At 34.1% G+C, this 21,323-nt stretch overlaps 1 protein-coding gene across 5 annotated transcripts in view; it reads left to right on the plus strand.

Annotated features, from left to right (window-relative positions):
• Positions 1–12,836, plus strand: part of SYT14 (synaptotagmin 14) — a 226,121-nt gene extending 213,285 nt beyond the window's left edge. The window contains exons 7-9 of one of the 5 annotated variants that reach the window (XM_003800506.1): positions 5,004–5,193; positions 7,951–8,007; positions 9,265–12,836. In XM_003800506.1, the coding sequence (XP_003800554.1) occupies positions 5,004–5,193; positions 7,951–8,007; positions 9,265–9,578 (561 nt within the window). In that variant the 3' untranslated portion in view covers positions 9,579–12,836. The remainder of the gene's footprint in view (positions 1–5,003; positions 5,194–7,950; positions 8,008–9,264) is intronic. The other 4 variants (XM_012811855.2, XM_003800505.1, XM_003800507.1 and 1 more) reach the window with 4 other exon arrangements.
• Positions 12,837–21,323: the final 8,487 nt, after the last annotated feature.

A 21,323-nucleotide genomic window follows, 5' to 3' on the forward strand; every position in this document is an offset into this window, starting at 1 on the left:
CCCTGCAGGCAGGACTCACCACTCAGGGCAGCTCCAGCTTTCAGCAGGTTATTTCCCTCCCACTCCACCTCTGTACCCTCGTTGCCCCATTTTCAGTAAAGCATAATGGGAACAGTTCATATATACATAAAATTAAAAACTAAGTGCAACCTCCTAGCTATCCTGAGCATAAGTGCCACAGAAGTTATCCAGATTTATAGTAATTATTGTACAGTTCAGCAGTTTCACCCGAGAAATATTGAGTATAAGTAGTTACAAGTAAGCTGGAATAAATTTAATATTAATAAAAATCCCAGTACATTTCCTTAATAGGAATCCTGTTGTATTTTTAATCCTCTAGTTTTTCTATATACGTATATTTACAAGTTCCCACCTATTTTTAACCTATTAATACCATTAAGGAAATGCAATGGCTGCCTTAAGCACTAATTCTGGTTGTGGCAAAGACATAGAGTTTATTCATTTCTCTGAAAAATTAGATTTTCTCTACTCCCACAGAATTGCTTATAATCCTCGCCCTAGGGCAGAAGACTCAGGGAAGGAAGGAAAGTATTACAAAGAAATAAAATATTATGCAAGATGGGAAGAAGTTCTACTTTGGGGAGCCTGGACTATTCCTTTAAGTACACCTAATTATGATCAGAATTTGTTTGACTTTGGGTTAATCACCTGCAGTTACTGCCACCTATGCAAGTAGATTAATGATGGGTTCTGCAGAGGGAGTGGATGGTGGATGGTAGAGAGTCTTGAATATCTACTGAATGCAGCAGCATGCCCTGAGGAATAGTCTGAGGAAGATGCCACTGGAGCATCTTGTATCTGTATTAATTTGCTTTTACTACAGTTAGTCTGTAGTAGTTACTCTGTGCAGTGCTTATTGTGCCAAGTGATCTCCTCGGACTGCAGAACTCTACCAGGATTAAATGGGCAGTCACAGTAATGTCAGTGGACAGGCCATGAGATTAGCACTTTCTCTGCCGTACAAATTCAGTATGAACTCTTTCAGAGAAGAGGTTTTTTTTTTTTTTTCTATTAAACACTACTGTACTTCAGCAGGGCTTACTATAGTAGAATGTGATCAACAAAGGTCTTAGTCTTCTTGTGTTTCTTGGGCTTGGAATTTCCACAGCAGTAAGGTGGGGAGTGTTTCCTTCGGAATGAGAAAGGCCTTTCTCGTCACTTTCCTTGGGTATCACTTTGTGTCTCAAGAGTGGCCCTGTGGCCTCTGTGTTGATAAGCAGCTATTAGGTTCACCTCTTATTATCTAACTGTAGATTCATGTGAAAAATACTATATTATGAAAAATGTATCTCGCAATATTCTAACAGATGCTGCTAGTATAATAACCTAATGTAACAAACGCACCAAATGTGCTCAAGCATGTTTTTGACACTATTTTCATAAGTGATGATATATCCTAATTGAAACTTACTAAAATTATGTTTTCTTCTCCAACTGTCATGAAAACATACCAAACTATGTGTTTTGTATACCCATGATTGAAGAGAATAAGATGTGTATTCCTTTTGGCCTTCATTTTGTGGGTTTGAGTCATAATTTGAAAATATAAGATTTTATCCTTATGAATATTAGTCCAATGACTAAACTCAGCTCCAAGGTATGTTTTAATTCTCCTTCATTAGTTATGCAGCCAGTAGTACATTTAAATTTGAAGCTTTGTAAAAATTTTTTAATTTTTAAATTACATTATTAGAGGGAAGAATGTTACAGTCTTTTTTTTTTTTCTTTTTGACTCACAGTGAGAATTGGTTTGGGAACCTTCAGAGAAAGTCCTATGTATTTTTCTTTCATCATTATATATTAATTTGTGTGCACTATATCCCTGTATCATGTAATTCTTTTTTCTTTCTCCAGAGCCATCCATCAGGGGTGATAGATGATCAAATAATTCTTTTCTGAAAATTTTTTTTCTTGTGAAACCCAACATACATTAGAAAAGCGTAAAAACCAAAAATCTACAACCCACTTATCTATCACAAAGCATAATCCATGTAACTACCATCCAGGTCAAGAAATAAAATACTGCCAGTATCCCTAGAAACCTCCTCACTGTACCCTTCCCAATCACGATTCCGCCTCTCTCCACCCCCAGAGTTAACTACAATTTTCACTTAGAACCCTATCACCTGTTCATGCATCTAGAACACTATATTTTAGGTTTGGTTTTGTCTGGTTTGGGGTTTTTGTTTTTCTTTGGTTTTCATTACTTTACATAAATAGAATTATGCAGCTAGGTATCTTTTGGGATCCAGCATTTTTAATTCAAAATTATATTTGTAAATATAGTTATAACTGGTTATCACTGCTTTGAAATATATCATTGCACAAACTCAGCACAAATTATTTCTCTCCTCTACTGTTCAGGTCCAACATGAATGATGCTGCTGTGGACACACTTTCATGTGTCTCTTGATAAACACCGAACACATTTCTGATGAGTATATATATATATATATATATATGGCAGTGGAATTGCCAGATCATGGGGTTTGTGTATTTTCAGTATTGTTAGAAATGGTATCACTGTACACTTCCACCAGAGAAATAGGAGCATTCTCATTGCTATGTCCTCACCACCCTCGATATTCTCTTAGTGCACCTGTTTATCGTGTGGTGTTACGGTTTAAATTTTCATTGCCCTGATTACTAATGAAGGTCAGCAAATGCAAGGAAACCTGTTGAGATTTTTATGGATTTGCATTTAATCTATAGACCAATTTTGAGAGGATGTTACAAAATTCAGCTTTCTAACATATTAACATAGGTTATATACCACTTTTCAGTTTATCTCAATAATGGTTATAATTTTCTATATATGGCTTTCTGTAATAGTTATTAAATTTATTTCTAGACATGTTATGTTTTTATGCTATAACAAATGCTATTTTAATACATTGTATTTTCAGATTTATTACTGATTGATATATGGCAATGTTTGGATTTTTGGATTTTCCCTTTATGTACAGCTATAGTTCATCTGTAGATTTGTTTTTATTCCCTATGTACATAATTATGCAATCTGCACAGAAAGACTTTTTTATCTGCTCCCTTTTCAAATCATTATATTTTTTATTTTTTACTTTAATAAGGCTAGGACCTTCACTGACTGGTATCCCCACTACAGTGTTGACTAAAAGTGGTGGTAGTGGGCAATTTCAAAGGGGAAGCATTAAAGTTTTTTTTTTCTATTAAGTTTGATATTGCATGTTGCTGGATTTGTTTTGCCCATAGTATTTTTAGGGTTTTTAAATTCAGGCTCATGAATGAGAAAATCCTATAATTTTTCTTTTTATAATGTCGTTGTTAGGTTTTGGTTTTCGTGTTTTGCTAGATTCTTAAAGGAAGTTGAGGACTGTTTCCTCTGTCTCTACTATCTGGAAGAGTTTGGGTAAGACTAGTATTGTTAATTAGAGTTTACAAATGAAGCCATACGGGCTAAAGTTTTTTAATTTTGTGTTTTTTTTGGAAAGTTTTAATTACAATTCCAATTTCTTCATTAAGACTAGTCTATTTCTTTTCTGGTGTCCCTTTTGATTAGTGATTGATTGTGATAGTTTTCTAGAAATATGTCCATTTCCTCCAAATTTGAGATATGTTGAAGAAAGTTGTTCATACTATTCTCTTACCTTTTCAAGATCTATAGAAAATGTAATGATATCTTTTTTGTTGTTCTTGATAATTATTATTGCCTTCTTTTATTTTTTTTAAGTGAACTCTCTAGAAATTTGTCTTTTCCGATCACTTATTTTTATTATCTGTTAGTTACCCATGTTTTATTTAAAAGTATATCTTTAACTTCCAAAGATATAAGGATTTTATTCTCCTCTAGAGAGTAGTATGGATTTTTAGTCAATCAAAAAATTGCGTATTCTGTAGTTGTTGAGTGTAATGTTCTACATACAGTTTTATGCAGTTTTGCTTACTGTGATATCTTTTACACCCTTACTATGTTTATCTGTCTGCTCATTTGGTCACTTACTGAGAGAAGTGTGCCAACGTCCCTACCGGTTAGGGGTTTCTCTGTTTCTCTTTCTAGTTGTGGAAATTTTTGCTTTCTCTGTTTTGAGTTCATGTTATTAAATGCATGCAAATTTGGAATTATTTTACTTCTTAGTAATTTGAATGTTTTGTCATTATTAAGAATACTGCCTCATGTCTGATAATAGTTACTGCCTTAAGCCCAACCCTAGTGTAGCTACATCAATTTTCTTTTCGTTATTGATTGCATGATAATTTTTTATAAATAGACCAACACTTATGTGTTCATATGGAAATTACACTCGTGGGGAATGAAGCAGGGGAGAAGGGAGGAGGGGATGGGTAAATTCACACCTGATGGGTACAATGCATACTCTCTGGGTTATGGGCACACTTACTAATTTGACTAAGCAGTTTATGTAACCAAATGTTTATACCTCCGTAATATTCTGACACAAAATTAAAATAAATAAGTAAAGCCACACATTAAAAACATTTTTTTTATACTTTTCAACTTTTCTGTATCTCTGTGTTTTAGATATTGGCTTATAACTAGTAAATAGTTTTGTTTATTTTTCAAAGTTTGCCAATCTTTGTCTTTCAAGGCACAGTTAGGACATTTAATATAATTGGATCTAAATCTGTGTGCCAGTCTTTTAAGGTTAAGTTTTTAAATAACAGTTTTTCACATTGAGAAAATAGTTCATTAAAATCTATAAGCTTAAGTAAGAAACTTATCTTCTATGGTTCATATATAAATATGGAGAGATTATGAAACTTTCTCAATTCCTATTACTTCTCCCTATATTTTTGGAAACTAAAGAGATCCAGGGTCTAAAATATGCTAAAGCCAGCAGTTCTCACCTGGTGTTTGGGTGGTTTGTTTACAGCTCTTGTCTTCATTGCGATTCACCTTCTTCATTCCAATAAATCTGGCATTAACAACACATCTCTTAATATGTTGCTTTTGCAAAATACTATAAAAATCTCACTTTTTATTACAGGGCTGTGAATCCCAAATGAGCGTGTCAGAAATGTCCTGCAGTGAAAGTACATCCTCATGTCAGTCTCTTGAACACGGTTCAGTCCCAGAAATCCTCATTGGCCTGCTTTATAATGCCACAACTGGAAGACTCTCAGCAGAAGTGATAAAAGGCAGCCACTTCAAAAACTTGGCAGCAAACAGACCACCGAGTGAGTGGAAAAAAAATTTTTTTAATTCTGATGTTTTCTGCACTTATGGGACTCTCAGCGTTAGGGGGCTTCAATCCTATCATTTAGCCTTAACCAATCAAAATGAAATGGTATAATCATCAGCTAATCTGTTTCATGTTTTCTATTTCTAGTCATTTGGGAAGTAGAAAAATTTGAAATTCAAAATATTAATTATAAGGTGACAGAACTTTTAAATTTTCATAGTGTCTGCAGAATAAATTATCCCTATCATAGCCATTATCTTTTAATGCCAGAAAGAGTTACAGGGTTTTAAAATGTGAATAGTATTCACAAATATGAACAGGAATGTGTACAGCATTATTAACTGAAGATTCATGTTTTCTCTCTGCATGCAACACTATGAACTATTATATTTACTTCTATAGTTTCCTTTCTCTCTCCCTTAACAATTTAAGAAGAAACCATTACTTCACATTTTTTTCTTCTTTAAAATTATAACCTAGTACTGCTACTCTTTAATGGAATGGGCTTTGCTGTGACCAGGATGAACAGAGTAAGGAAGAACTTGCTATTTACCCTGGATGTAAGGGAGGGAAAGCTAGATGGCAGACCTCTGCCCTGTCCATAGGCCTCTCACTCTTCTCTCTCCTGATCTCTGTCTTAGTTCAGGGAGGGGAGATGATGGATGTACAAAGAAAGCATCACCCAGTGTGACTCTAAAACTGTTGGTGTCTGTAAGAGGTAAACTGGGGAGGTAGCACCTTCTTTATAGACAGTGCATCTAAACTTAGAGCTGTTAATGCCCTGTACTAAAAATCTGAAAGGAAATCTTGGATAACGATGCCACCTGAAATTTGTTTAAAGATTTCTCACAGACTCGCTTAATGCAGTCTTTTATTCCAAGTAGCGAGTAATTATTAAAGGAGGAGAAACTTTTTCCATCTTATTCCCCCACTCAAAATAAATCAACTTTACTTCTAAATGGCATAAAAATTCTTTATTCCAGAAAGGTAAAAAGTAGTAAAAATCAAGTTGACTTGCCCCAAGTAATACATTTATCACAAAATATATCTGTCCTGAATTAAAAGTCTGAAAGCTTAAATTCTGTTCATATTACTAGCCTTGAACAAATGACCTCACTCCCCAAAGTCTATTTCTTCCTACGTAAAATTAGGGTCATGTCTCCTATAGGGTAATTGTGAGACTCAAATCAGATAAAGGTGCATAAAAGGATGGAATTATTATTGTTCCCTTTCTCATTTCAGAAGGAAAAATTCAGTGGAAGGAAAGAAGCAATTACTAGAATAAACAGACTTGGATGTGTGACTTGATCATCTTCATTAATACACACTTAGAATGCAAACTCAAATGGCCTGCAATTTGAGAACTTAACTGAGTAAAATCTGTGGATGAAAGATAGGGAGCATGGTTAGGGTTGTGACAAACACAAGAGTGCACATCCTGCCCTAAGACATTGCAGTTCACAACTGTGTGAGCACCGTGCCCAATAAACAAGACATCATTTGAGGTCACATTGAGCCCAAAGCTATTAGTTTGCCACTCATGCTTCAGTTAATAGTTTAATAATTTTTGTGAACAAACATTTAACTAGAGATGCTAAAAAGCAGAATGAAATGATACATTTACCTTTCTATCCTCACAGTAGCCCCTCTGATAGAAACAAAGAATGACCTGCATTTGAGTTCTGACTTGTGTTTCTTTGTTTCTATCAGAGTGGCTACACACCTATGGTGCATTTTACATGGGTACACGTCAAATCTATTAAGTGTAGAGTATAAATGTCTTAACATAATAATTAAGAAAGTGCAGTGAAGGCTATGTTAACCAGTTTAAGTATTTCAAATTGTATGTAAAACCAGCACATTGTACTCCATAAATGCATTAATGTACACAACTGTATGATTTTAAATAAATAAATAAAATTAAGGGGTGCCAGAAGCAGGGGCAGATAATAAACAGGTTAGAAAGGTTTACATCCACAACAGAGCATTGATCTCTCAGGTTAAAGAGTAGATTACAGCAGTTGACTTTTTAAATTAGATCTTCAGTGAAAGGATGATCAAAGGTGTTAGCTGGAGTTAACTAGTAAGTAAATATAAGGCATTAAAAATAATGTTATTTGAAAGTGCAATATTTATAAAGTAAAAGGTAAAACAGTTTTATCAGTTTATCCTAATCTGTATATATTACATAAAATTGTAGCCACTCACATATACCTAGGTTCTAATCTTTGAACTATGTTACAGAATGAGTAATCCCAATTTTATCCAAAGAAAGAGTAGCAACATTCAAGAACAAAAATTTTGATAGTTGTTTTATTTTGCATAAGTTGATTTTACATTACATTAGAAGTAATAAAAGTACTTGAAATATTGACCATAGCTTAGATAAAATTTAGCATAATAATAATGATCCTTTAATGACTTTTATTCAGTCTTTTATAGTCTGATAATTTGCATGATTCTATGTTCAGTGTGCTTTAGACCAAAAGGATATCATTAGAAAGATGTCCCCCTTTAAAACAGTGTAATTTTTGTTTAAGATTACACAATGACCTTAAAAATTCTCATTCCGTGAAATTTACCCAACAACCCTTTTGTTCAACCCTCTACCTGAATTAAAATGCTAAAGTTTTGTGTTCTTCCACTCCAGTGAACAGTGTTTCCTCTTTAATTCTAACCTTTGACCCTCTTTCACCCAATGATTGACATCTGGTCATTATTTCTTTTACTGCTTTCCACCCCCTGTTGTCAGATGGACTGTTCTGTTGTCTAAAACACTTGATAGGTGGACAGGTTTATATAATCCGAGGTGAGTTCCTGTAGAGGCTAATTGGATGTTGTCTTTTCATGCAAAACCAAAATACCCTAAAACTTGCCAGCAGTGAAGCTGTCCACCATGTTGGTTTCCAAAACAATGCACATTTATTATCTGTGGTACTTTAAATACAACTAACTTAGACTACATCTCTGATTATGGATGATGGTATTCAGAGTATCTGTAAAAATAAGCAAAACTTTTTAAAGTAAAAGTTTTTATTTGTTCATTCATTTATACTTTGATTCATACAACAGAAATAGATATTTCGTGAGAAATACTGCAATTTTCTTTAATTAAAATTTTGATATGAAGTACACATGATGGATCAACATGCTGAAGATCATTTGCATGAGTCTAAAGAACTTAAAAACACAATCTTTTAAAGAGAGGATTTATCTCCCAAATAATCAGGCAATGGACTGTTATGTTTCACTTTGTACACTAAACATCACATCAATTTTTTTTATAATTCATGAATATAGTTAAGCTATCATACTTAAAATTTCACATTATATTGTGCCTAAAAGCAATCCTATAGTATTTTAATTACCCCAAAGCACATTACATGTATTCTTGCATGAAACCAGAAGAAAGTTTTACTTTGTTTGCTAAACTTTGAATCCGTAATGCATTTGGCTTCATTTTGACCCTTCAGTGTTTTTAAAATATATTTAAAAACCACATCCATGCAGAGATTTTTTTGACATTTCATCCTAAGCTGTTTTGATGTCATCTTTGCATTCTTGTCTTCCTCTTTTCCTCTTCACCATTTGCCTTCATTTCTATTTGTTTGTTTATTCTTATTCTCTGAAAACACAGTGGAATGCTTTACAGTGTTGTGGCTAATTGAGCTTGCTAAGTGTCTATTAATGCTATGATGTCCTGCTTAGTGAAGCTAAATGGGGATGATGGGCCGGGGGGTAGTGGGAGGTCAAGGATGGTGTGGGAAGAGGGTGGGAAAGGATTATGAGGTATACCTTTAAATTCTAATTTTTATGTAGAAATAGTGAGGTTGAGATATTATCACCCCTAAAATACTTCTTTTGGCCTTCTTAACATTCTCTGTATTTGTCACATTATTGTAAGCATCTACATCAAAATGGAATTAGTTCAATTTCTATTAAGCATGGTATACACCATATCCTTATAAAGTTTAAATACTTAATCTTCTTAGCCTATGTTATAAGAAAATTGGTTTGGATTTGTTTCAAATGATATTTGTTCTATGTTGTTGTTTTTCTTCCTTAGATACATATGTTAAGTTAACTCTACTGAATTCCATGGGGCAAGAGATGTCCAAATGCAAGACATCCATCCGCAGAGGGCAGCCAAATCCAGTATACAAGGAAACTTTTGTTTTTCAAGTGGCCCTATTTCAACTTTCTGATGTGACACTGATACTGTCTGTGTATAACAAACGCAGCATGAAAAGGAAAGAGATGATAGGCTGGATTTCTTTAGGTTTGAACAGCTCTGGAGAAGAAGAACTCAATCACTGGACTGAAATGAAAGAGTCCAAAGGACAGCAAGTATGTAGATGGCATGCCTTACTAGAGTCGTGATGAATAGGGTAAGGAGAGATTATGACCCAAGGCTGCGTATTTCAGATCGCAGCATTACGATTTTTACCCAGTCACCGATGGAAGAGCTTTTCTTTGAAGAATCATATTCAGCATTCTACCAAAATGCTCTGAATTTTGTGGAAAGAACATCTAACACTGGCATAAATGAAGAAAAGGTGTGTCTCTGGTAGAGCTTGTCTGGGAAACCAAGAAACTTGCATCGTCATTGTTAAACTAACAATCTTCCAGAGATTCAGTAACATGTTTTTGATTTGAATTTAATTTTGATTTAGCAAAAGAACCAGTAATTTCATAAAAAATCAAAATCATAAATGATTTTAAGAATCAGAAGTTTAGTTACAACACTATTTTAGTATCACCCTACATATTATTTATAAAACATTCTGACTGACCAGCCTGGTGTTTGTAATGTTCCTTAATATGAAAAAGTAGTTCTCTCATGACCTGATCTTAGTTCTCCAAATCACAGGTAGTAGTAAAGAGTTTCACCAGATTGGAAATTGTTTTATTTCAAATATGGTCCCTTCGTGCACTTAGTTTCATTGTGCCTCAGTTCTCAATAGTTACTAAATCTAAGTGCAAACAAGTATTCATTTTCATACAGGAATTTTAAAAATATGTTATTTTTTAAAATGTTCATTTCTTCATTTGCCTCTGCTTTTGCCTGATCCAAAGAGACCAGGTCACTGTCCTGGTCCCTTGCAAGTCTTTTAGACAGGTTGTACTGTAGAACTATGTAACTTTCTGTTGAAAGCACTTCCTGTATTCTTGTATTCCAATGTAGGAAGCCAATAGAGCAGGACTTTACTTTAAAATTTCTTTCAGTGATTGACTCCTTAAAGTTGCAGTAATGTGAGAGTACATTTTTTACAAACTGAGAATACAATAGAGTAAGCTGTTGAAAATTGAAAACAATTCCAGTTTAAAAAAATTTTAACTGTCTGCTCTGAATATTTAGTAACGAACACTGCATCAAGCAAATAGCATTCAGAAACAGAAGCTGTTCTCTCTCTAAATCTTCACTCTTCCTTCAGTTTATATTTGTGATATAAAGACTATCCAGTGCTCAGTTTGAATCAGAGCATCATGTTAAAACCAGTTCTGAGACTCCTTATGACGTTTCTAGTGACTTGTGATTAGATTTTATGAAATTTACAAATAACGTTCTTCAACGTGATGTCATCTTGTGCCTTTCATGTAAGTTAAATTTGCTCATACAGCTTAAAAGTTGTATTTGCAAAATTAGGCCTTCGATTTTTATAAATGTAAAGATTCCTCAGAACAGTGTCACAAGATCTTTATTTCCTCTGAAGTATGTAAAAGTTGTATAACGTACTAATTTTTTAAAATGGCAAGGCACTTTCATTTCTTGTTTTTATATTTAGGAACTCTAATCAGGAATATTATAAGCTGTTTTCTTTATAGTTTTGCTTCTTACCTAATATATAATTTTATGCACAATACTTTATTAAATAGAGTATGTTTTGTATATAGGAAAAATATTTTTTTTCTTTCTATAAAACATAACTATTTACCAGTTACCAAAATGCAGTATATCATTGTTCCTAGTCCCAACTAAGTACTATATATTATTGTAAGCTAGAGTTTGTTATTACCATAATAACAAAACCACATAGATACTCTTACTTCAGCTTGGCTGTAGTGACAGGCCTTAAAAGAAATCCAAAAAGACAGTGGACTTCTATATTTTTTAGTTTAAAAGATGGCAGCTCTATGCATTCATATACACGAATTATAAGAAAAAATACAAATGCCATGTTGGGTGACTGAAGTTTGAGGATGTACGTTGAGAGTTGCATTAAAGGAAAAATCCATCTTTTTATTGTTACATCAATAAGCTTATTCTAGGTTTTCTTTTAAATAAATGATTAGATTATAGAGTTAGAACATGAATGGAGTGGCAAAATATTTCATTTAAGTGTTTTCAACAACAGTATCAAAAAAGATTGGAAGGAAGAATGTAGTTTTTCTGAGAAATTGGACTTAGGTTATTTGACACTATGATTTATCTTTTTTTAGCTTTGAAACAACTGACTACATTGCTAACAACCAGTATCTTCTTAATAAAAAGAGTTATCAGTCTTATTTGTAGCTGTAACAGAGCATAATCACATTAATAAGACCAGCTTGGTGCTTTCACCTTTAGTAAGAAAAAGACCTAACTAACTGTTATTTGTTAAACCTACCTTTTTTCGGACTATGCCCAGAGTTGTACATGTGACTTGATATATCCTTACAGGTTTATTGGTGTAAGTAGCAGATTCTTCATGTCCTAAAAATGAATTGGTTTCTAAAAATTTCAGGAAAGACCCTACCTCCACCCTAGCTGCCAAGTCCTCAAAGATGATATCATCCATCTGTATGGGTGTGTATGTCTGTATAAACACACACACAGCATATACATGTATATGTTTATGTGTATATTTATTTGTAAAGGTGAAGATGTCCTGGCGTTTTCAGATAACTGAATAGAAAAATATTTCTCAAGTTGATGCATTATTTTTCTCCTTTATATATTTACTAGATATTCTGTTTGGGTTTGGGTGCTATCTGCTGCCATTCTCCACACATAGCCGAATATTCATCTTTTTTCCAGCAGATTGACACAGCTTACAGTAATTACTCCCCCCAAATTATCCATTACTTTAGAAAAGGATTAAATAGGGCTCAAGAGACCCACTTCACTCTGTAGAATCTAGTGTACAAGAAGACAATACTACTGTTTTCTTGGTGTGCTTGAATTTGCATGAAAGCTTAAAGGCAAAATCCTTACATCTCAGTAATTAAAGCAAATAGGGGCCCACTGGTGGGCAGCAGGTGTTGGCTCAGAAACTTGGGAAAGACAGCCCACATTCTTAGTATTGTTCTGTTAAAATTCCCTACATTTTATAATAAAATGAGATAGTCCAAATGTGACAATTAACTGGCTTTTATGGGAGCCTATGAGTCTAGAATTACAGGATTTTTATTTATCTCCCAAACGAGCTGTAGGGTATACTTATTACTGCCCAGGAAACAAAACGTATATCATGTAAGTAAAGAATTCACTTAGTATAATATCATCTTATCCTTCAGGAGCTTTCTTCTAATCTTGTGTCTTTAGTACTAACCATATTTTGTTTGAAATATATTTGTATTTCATCTTACTAAGCATTGAATGAATCCTCAATAATATTGTATTTGATGACAAAAATAATAAATTGGACCATAATTAAAGAAAAGAAAAGCTAATGAAAAAATACCCAAATTATTATGATTAATATACACACACTTAAACGTAGGGCCAGGGCAGTTTCATCCAGCCTAGTGCAGGTGCCTAGGGCTGTATGTTAAATCATTTGCTTGATATTGTCATCATTTTCATTTCACTGATCAGGTGAACCAGAAGCATAATCAATGACTACAAAGTAAGGTGGTACCAATAGGGGAAAGAAGTAAGAGAATTGAGGATATTCTTCAAGGCGAAGTTAACATGAGGAGATCAAATGATATCATGGTCTTTCTAGTAAACAAAAAAATCGGCTATTTGGAGGAATAAATTTTAGATGGAGTAAGAACAGCAGTCACTAACAAATATTTTTCAAGGTCCCTATCCAGATTTGAATAGAAAGGATACAAATTGATTTGCATAAAATTGCCATATGCCTACGTGAACTAGACAGTTTGCAGAGATTTTTCACATTGATTTATTATAGCTATTATATTACTTCACACTGATGGTTATTCAAACATTTTCGTTTTATTTCTTTTCTATCCACTGTCCCCAATTCTTCAGTGGCCACATTGAAGGTAGCCATCAGTGTATCTTTATTACCAACCAAAGTTAATATTGAGCATAAGGTTAAGCGTGCTTCAAAGCATTTTCTAAGTTAATTTTAAACATCACCTTTGCCCTACAAAGTATAGAATAATGATGGTGTTAACAGCTACAGTTTACTAAAAGCTAGTACACTAATTTATAATTTTGTTTCATTTTCACAGCAATCCTATGAGGTAAGTATTATAATAGTATCACCAGCTTAATAATGAAGAGATTGCAGCATAGAGAGGTTAAACAGACTTTTCCAAAGTCGACCAATAAGTGAGCAGTAGAACTGGAATTGAAACCAGGCGTGAACTACTCTAAAACCCACACCAAGCGTATTGCAGTTGCATCCCCCCTTTACTAGATGCCAAAAAAGTTATGACATTTTTTTCATTAATAATCCACCTACCTTGATTGGATAGCAAAAGTAAAGGGGAAAAAACCGCTGGGGAAAGAGAAAAGGTAAGGAAGAAAAGAGGAACAGAGATTTTCTTTTTTTTTCTTTTTTGGATACTAATGTTACTTTTGTGTCATACTTTGTAGGTAACTTTGATTTTAAAAAGACTTGAGATTAATTTTGTCTTCCAGTTTAGCTAATACTTATTTAATGAAAGTATATTAATCAATTTGTCGTGCTCCTTGACCACTTTTGGGAATCCAAGGTACTTTAATTGCATATGACTCCCTTTCTACCCTGTGAAGGACATAGCCTATGTCTATTAGTCCGTATCTCACTTAGGAGGAGAAGGAAATCTTGTCTTCCACTGGACTGTACTCTCATTGCAATTTACTTATGTTTCTTCTGTACTCTTTATTAAGATTTGACAAAAATTATAGTTAGTTTTATTACTTCTCTCTTTCCCCCTAGGAAGTAGTAAATATCTTGTCATTGTGGCAGGCAATAAATATTGAATTGAATATTAAATTCCCTATGGACAAAATTGATCATACTGTTACATGATTCTCAGTTTTTTTGTGAATCTTGCGTTATATGTGGATTTATTTATTCCTTCATTGAATGTATATAAGAGTACCAACTAGGTGACATGTGTTGTTCTAAGTGCTACAGGTGCAGAGATTAAAATTAAAGTCTTTAGCCCCATGGGGCTTCCCTTCTAAGGCAGGAAGATAGCCACAGGATGATGTGATTGTGGCCTAACATAAAGAAGCATTAAGATAGAGGCATGTCCAGAGTACTGTAAGATTGAGTGAAGGAATACAGCGTGGAGTTCGTAAAAAGCTTCCTGGAGAAGATAGCCCCCAAGCTGGCTCTTAAAGAACTAATCCAGGTTAGATTCCCACCAAACTCTGGGGCACCTGTTCTTTCCAAGGGCAAAATATGAAATAGTGGTTTCCAAACTAAAGTGTACATAAGAGTTATTTTGGGAGGTTAACTTTTATTCCAGAACTCCACCTCCAGAAATTCTATTCATTTGTTCTGGAGAGGAGCCCAAGAATCCACATTTTATTAGCTCACTGAGAAATTCTGTCTGAGATACATTGGTATAGAATATAGAGCTCATTACATGGAATTATTGATAGCAATGTTTGAGTGCTCATAGATTAGACCTTTAAGTGTGATAAAGACAAGGATGAGTGTTACTGATCTTTCTGTGTGTGTGCGTCCTTAAAAAGAAAGGTATTTAATGAAAAAAAGTAATAATCCATTTCTGTACGTTCATATTCAACATAACTTTTTCAAAGTATTCCTTGGTACAATGAATAAATATGTTGGTTTTTGATATCTGAAAATTCTTTCTGATTATTGTTCAAATATTTCTTTCTACTCTGTTTTAATAATGACAGGTATAAGGCAAAGAGAGAGTTTTGGGGAGACACTCACCTAATAATTTCTCTGTGTTCTAAATGAAGTAAGACTGACCTTTAAGCTAATGTGTAAGCAGCAGTAGGTGGTGGCATTTTTAAATTGCTGTGTGTAGTAAGCTTTCCGGGTTCTCCTTATCATCATGCTAAATGGCTTCGTTGTCATCACATTCATCAGATGAACTTCAGTCCTGGATTCTTCACTAGGAGCAAGCAGTGTTTCTCTCTTCTCTCTAATCTCTAGCTCCTTGAATGTATTTTTTTTCTTTTCTTAAGGTCCTTTATTTCAAATAGCAAGTTAATACTGAAGCCTCAGGACATTCTCTTTCTCTCAAAATAAATGCTATGGATAAGGTATATCTGAGTATCTGTTTCCCCATCGTTTCATGGACAGCCATACTTCCTTCTCTGACGTAATATTTTACATGAATACATTCTATATTTTGAAAATTTTTTCTCCCCACAAAGATCTGTGATGAACCTACTGAAAAATTAAGGTTTTATTTGAATATTTGAAATAATGTTGTTATGGATTTAGGCTGTTTGCAACTGGTGGTGTCTCACTGTGTTTGATCTGGTCATACTGTTTGAAATCTGGTTAATAGACTTAAGATGACAGTGTTTGATGGACTGGAATTATTCGCCCAGTATTGAAAATGACTGTTAAAAATTGTGGTTTTCTCTCCCTGTTTAGACTAGTATGAGTCTTTTAAAAAATAGCTCTTCTTCCTTTCTCCCTGCCTTTTATCCATGCTTTCACTCATACACATTCACACTGGATGCTGTAGTCAGTTCATCACAGCCGAGCCATTCCTATCAGAAAGTGCTATGCTGACGTTTTTTCTCTTAATTGCATAGACTGGAAGTAGGACCAAAGGGGCTTTCTTGGAGACTACAGGAAGAGCAAAACATAATGCACTTCAATCATAAGAGGTTTGTTGTTGCTCTTGTGATAGTTGTTATATACTTGTCAATAGTGTGACGTCCTCCAAAAATCTTGGGGAATGGGCTGGATGCAGAGAAGGAAATCGACTATTAATCTAATAAAAGTTTGGCATGATTTTATTATAGAATTTCAACCTCTTAGGATATAAAAATGTCTAACTAGGTAATTCTGAGAACAAAGTCACTACTGTGGCAATAGTTGGTGCAAGATATTTGACGTTACTTCAGTGCCAGTTTGACAGGCTGAATCACAAATGGTTTTATTATCTGAGGATACTTCTTCACCCTTGTCTTTGTTAGTCTGATTATCAGTAAACTCAGTTCAGACTATTTGATATTTGATCTTCTCTTTTAAATACTTAAGATTATTTTAAAAAGGAAAACCTTAGTACCTTTCTGCTTATTCCTTTTATGTGTGGTCTTTTGCCTGACAATGTGTTTAAAATAAATATCGAACAGACTAAATATAATACTCCATTATATACTGAAAATATAATTTTCCAAAATTTGTTCATATATTCCAGTACTGCTAGAGTACATATTTTCACAAATCTAAGCAATTGCTGTTAAATGTGGCTATTTTACTTATTAAGAAAACAGGACTTTTTCCCTACCTCTGAGATGCATTGTTTCTCTTCATCATTTTCTTCTGGTTGAAGATGAGTGGCTGTGAACCTATGACCCGCACTTCATTTTTCATTTTCTGGGTGTGCTAACCTCCTCCTGATGGTATAATTTTCAGTGAGGACCAAACCATTTATACCCTCAGGGGTAGATCCGCTAGTGATTCCTGCTCACAACCCCCATTAATGTGATGTGAGTAATGCCTAAGCACCAACAGGAGGAGAGACCCCTAAACTGTAAAGGCTCAATATCTCAGCACCCTGACATCGGGTAGCACTTCAGATACCTACATGGAATGGCACTCCTAATGGTGTAGAAGCCGACTTGTGGGAAGTAAGGAATTTTAGGTCACTATTTATATGAAAATTTTTTTATATTTCACATGTGGCTTTAACCAAGCAATTTAAAAAACATAGAAATGGAAGTAAATACTGTGGAGTCATAGGAAGGATTTTTGGTGACGTAGAGGGAGGAGGAAGAGTGCTTGTTTTTGTTTGGGGCAATCTTTTTAGATAAAGATTGAGAAGATTCACAATATTCTGTAATTATGTCACACTTATGTGAGGGGAGACCAGGGTAGATTTTTTAGCCACTAATTGGCTCTTTTAGTATTTAAGTATATTTGAGTAACTCTTTGAAGCACAGTTAGAAACTAATGGTGATACTTCCAAACATCATTTTGAGTTATAAATATTACTTAAAGTTTAGCAAGAGAAAAGTTCCAGTGGTAGCTTGCATTAGAAAATAAATTGATTATGTTTCTACAGAATTGCGTTGAAATGACTTTTGGTTTTTGTGCTGAACAAAATATAGTGGTGACAATTTTGAGGAATCTTTAAAGCAGTTTAGAAGAGACAGCCAAACTTTGGCTAGATTTTTACTTGAATTTTGAAATAATAAAGAACATGTATAAATACTGCTTTTCAGTTACGTTAGTCTGGAGGAAAGGTAGTTTTAAGGATCTTGATAAACGTTGAGATTTATTCTAAAACTCATGAGCTTCAGCATCGCTCAGTACTCTTAACACTGTATTTTATTTCCTAAAACAATGTAATTTTTATGGAAAACTCAATTGGTGGAATTTTTTTATTCAATATCCCCCTCCCTCCCTCCCAATTTTTTTCATTTTTTTTTTTGAGGCAAGAAATGTCCTTAATAGTATAGTTTCTACAGAGCTTTCTTACTTATTTTTCTAGTAATGGATATAACAGTGTGATGAAGTTTAAATGCTCCGTGAGCAAAACTCTGTCAAACAACCTTCAGAAATACACCGCTGATCAGCACTTCCCTTGGTTTGAAATATGGCTCATCAATATACACGAGTGTCTGTGTGGTTAACAACAGTGTTCTATTATTATCACACATTAATTTGAATTTTTGGTCAAAAATATAAACAGATACGTGTGTGAAGCAGTCCCTTTTATAGACTGAGCATCTACCTGATCATTTTCATGGAGTTGAAGATGTGCTGTGTGTTACATTTTATTCTCATCTGCTTTTCTACGATCTATACGCCGATTGTCTCGGTGCCTTGTTCCTTTTGTATAATTGTATTCCGTAAAGAAATTGCTGACCTCTGTGTAAACGATGTAAAAACAATGTTAAAATTATTATTCTGAGGAGATTTTAATGACAGTTTAATTTTCCAGAGAATAAATTTTTGTGTGAGTTAAAAGTTATTTTTCTTCACCTTTATGTGAGAAATCTGTTCACATTTTAGTACTTACGTGGAATGAGTAAACATCACACTTCACTGATGGTGTTACATAAAAATCAGCCCTAATTCCTATCTTAGACGAATAAATGTTAATATGACTGTTACACAAAATAATATCGAATACATAAGAAATACCAAATGGATATATGTAAATGTTACTAAGATCTTGGATTTGAAAGGAATCTTATGAAAATGTGCTATAAAATATTGCTGTGAACATGTTTGGGTCATTTCATTTTCTTTTATTTTAAGTCATTCCTGTCTAGCTTCCGAAGAATATAGACTTACAGACAAATTCAGGCATTTTAAAAATAATCTCTTAAAGTTCACAAAAATCAAGCATGAAACTCAGTAGCATCAAGATGGTCTCAGCGTCATTAGCTGGAATACACCCTGTTATTATTTAGCTTGTTCTTTCCTCTTACGTGAATTTGTCATTATTCATATCAGTGTTGTCATTCTGCTTAACCATTTTCTCTTTGGTTTGTTAATTTTAAATTTGTTTTATTAGATAGCTGTATCATTTCCCCAAGACCTGAAGTTTCAGTATTTTTCATATCTCCTTACCTTGTTCACTTTACTTCCAGCAACAGACTTAACAAGTACTAATTTGCATATGAAAAAATTTAAACATTTGGTGCTCTAAAATTGACAGAAATTCAAGTTGCTACATCATCTGATCTCTGATTGTCTTTAAATCTTTAGTTTCATAAGTTAGCCAAAGCCTTTTCTTAGTTAACTTTTTTCAAGAGTAGAACACCAATACTCAAATGGTCTGGTTGATTTTTCTTTTTTATTTTTTTTGTAAAGATTTGTCTCTATTGAAACACGATGAAAACATGCAACACTTCTGCTCAAAATAAATGGGTCCATAACGTAATCTCCAACTACAATGTAAGAAATTTTTATCCTTTCCCAGTACTCACTGATGAATTCTTCCCCCTCTCTCAAATGTTCTGGACTTTCTTTATAAGACATGTGAGGCTGAAGAAGCAAAGGTAACTGACTGGCTTACCAGTGTTTACTAAAAAAAATTATGCATTGTAAATGTCTTGATTAGGGATAGTTTATTAGTTATTTAAAAATTTAGGAAAAATCATTTTCGTCTGGGTCATGGCTTATTATCTTTCTGAGCATTGCCTTTGATATACAGTAAAATTCCAGCAAAAAAAATGGCACATCTGTATTCTTACAAATCATTAAGTTATCATTTTCTTGTTGTTACAGATGGATTTAGGAAATTATTCATCATTATAGGTTACTATACTTAAGGTTATGTTTCAATGGCAAATTGATTGTAATTCTTTTGATCTGAAATATGCAAAAATAATATTTGTCAATTTTTTCTTTTCCTAGATTATCCAAATATTCCATGATGCTTCCCACTTCAAAATAAAGTCATTCCCAATTTAAAAATAAATGGTGTCAGTAAAAGGAATATATGGAATATTTTGTTTAGTTAGTACTTTATAATGAAATATAAAAGTATATAAAATTAAATGCTTCCATGAAGTTAAATGTTAAATAAATAGGGACAAATTATGTAAGGATTTCAAACATATTAATAAGAGCAAGAGGAAAATATACCTAAAGGAAAACCTTTCAAAAAAAACTTCTAATATGTGATAGAAGCTGCCCAACTCTTCACCAAAATCCCCGTCTTTCTTGCTTTCTTGGTCATGTGGCTAGCTCACATCGCTCAGCTCCCATTAAAATTAGACATGGCCATGTGACTGAGTTACGTGCATTACTTCCTAGGAGGCTTCTTAAGAAAGAAATGTGCCTTCACCATGCCTTTCTTTCACTTTCCACCCACTGGATACAGAGGAACCGGAAAGCTTAGGGAGTGGCAGAGCCACGTTTGAAAGATCCTAGTTCTCTGAGTCACCCCACAGAAAATAGACAACCAGGTATATCTGCCTTGGAATGTTAGCATAAAGGATGAAAAAAAGTTCTGTTGTGTTCAAGCCATTGCATATTTTGGAGTCCATTTGTTAGTGCTAACAACCAACTAAAACAACTGTTGATAACTTCCAGGAGGGTTCTATGAAAATGAGAACCTCAACTATGTTGCTTTAGCTTAGCAGTCAAGTAGGCAAGTGCGGGTAGATACAGTAGGCTGGAAACTTGAACCCAGGTTATTCAGTGGCAAAACACTGATAAATCAGTTGACTATGTACTTCAAGGGTGGTCCCTGTGACTACTGAACCTATAGTTCAGGGGAAATAGCTGGAAAGAGCCACAGTAATGGTGTGTTTAAGATGTCCTTTGTTAAAACATATTATAAGAAAGCTGTAAACTCAGGCAAGGATTCAATGATTTCCAAGCAGAAACTGAAGGTGGTCGGGCTGAGAAAGCTATAACCCAAAATGAAGGCCTCAGAACTGAAAGTTTTTCTCCTGACCCCCTGCATTTCAATTCCATTCTTCCCTTTGACTAGCCATAGAAATCAGAGCCCCTCTTCACCAAGGTGGGTCATAAACATCAGAGCTGCTTTTCCCAAAAGCCAGGCATAAAATCGAAAATTATTCTGTATAAACTTTGGCCTTAAAGTACTTACCTGACCTACCTTGTTTGGCTATAGGTCATAAGACCCCCATTCCAGAGAGAGGCGTGCCTCACACCCAGAAGGAAGGACTCTGTGCAGAGGCAAGAAGACCTACTCAGCCCCTACTGGGTTTTCCCACTCAGGCTGGTAGCATTAGGTCATAACTTTCGGCCAATCATATTTTGACATGGCCATCCATGCTTTGTTGAACCTCAGCACAAAAATGGATAATTTCCCCTG

The sequence above is a fragment of the Otolemur garnettii genome, unplaced genomic scaffold (genome assembly GCF_000181295.1).
Source record: "Otolemur garnettii isolate 467f Iridium unplaced genomic scaffold, OtoGar3 scaffold00178, whole genome shotgun sequence".
NCBI classification, from domain to species: Eukaryota; Metazoa; Chordata; class Mammalia; order Primates; family Galagidae; genus Otolemur; species Otolemur garnettii.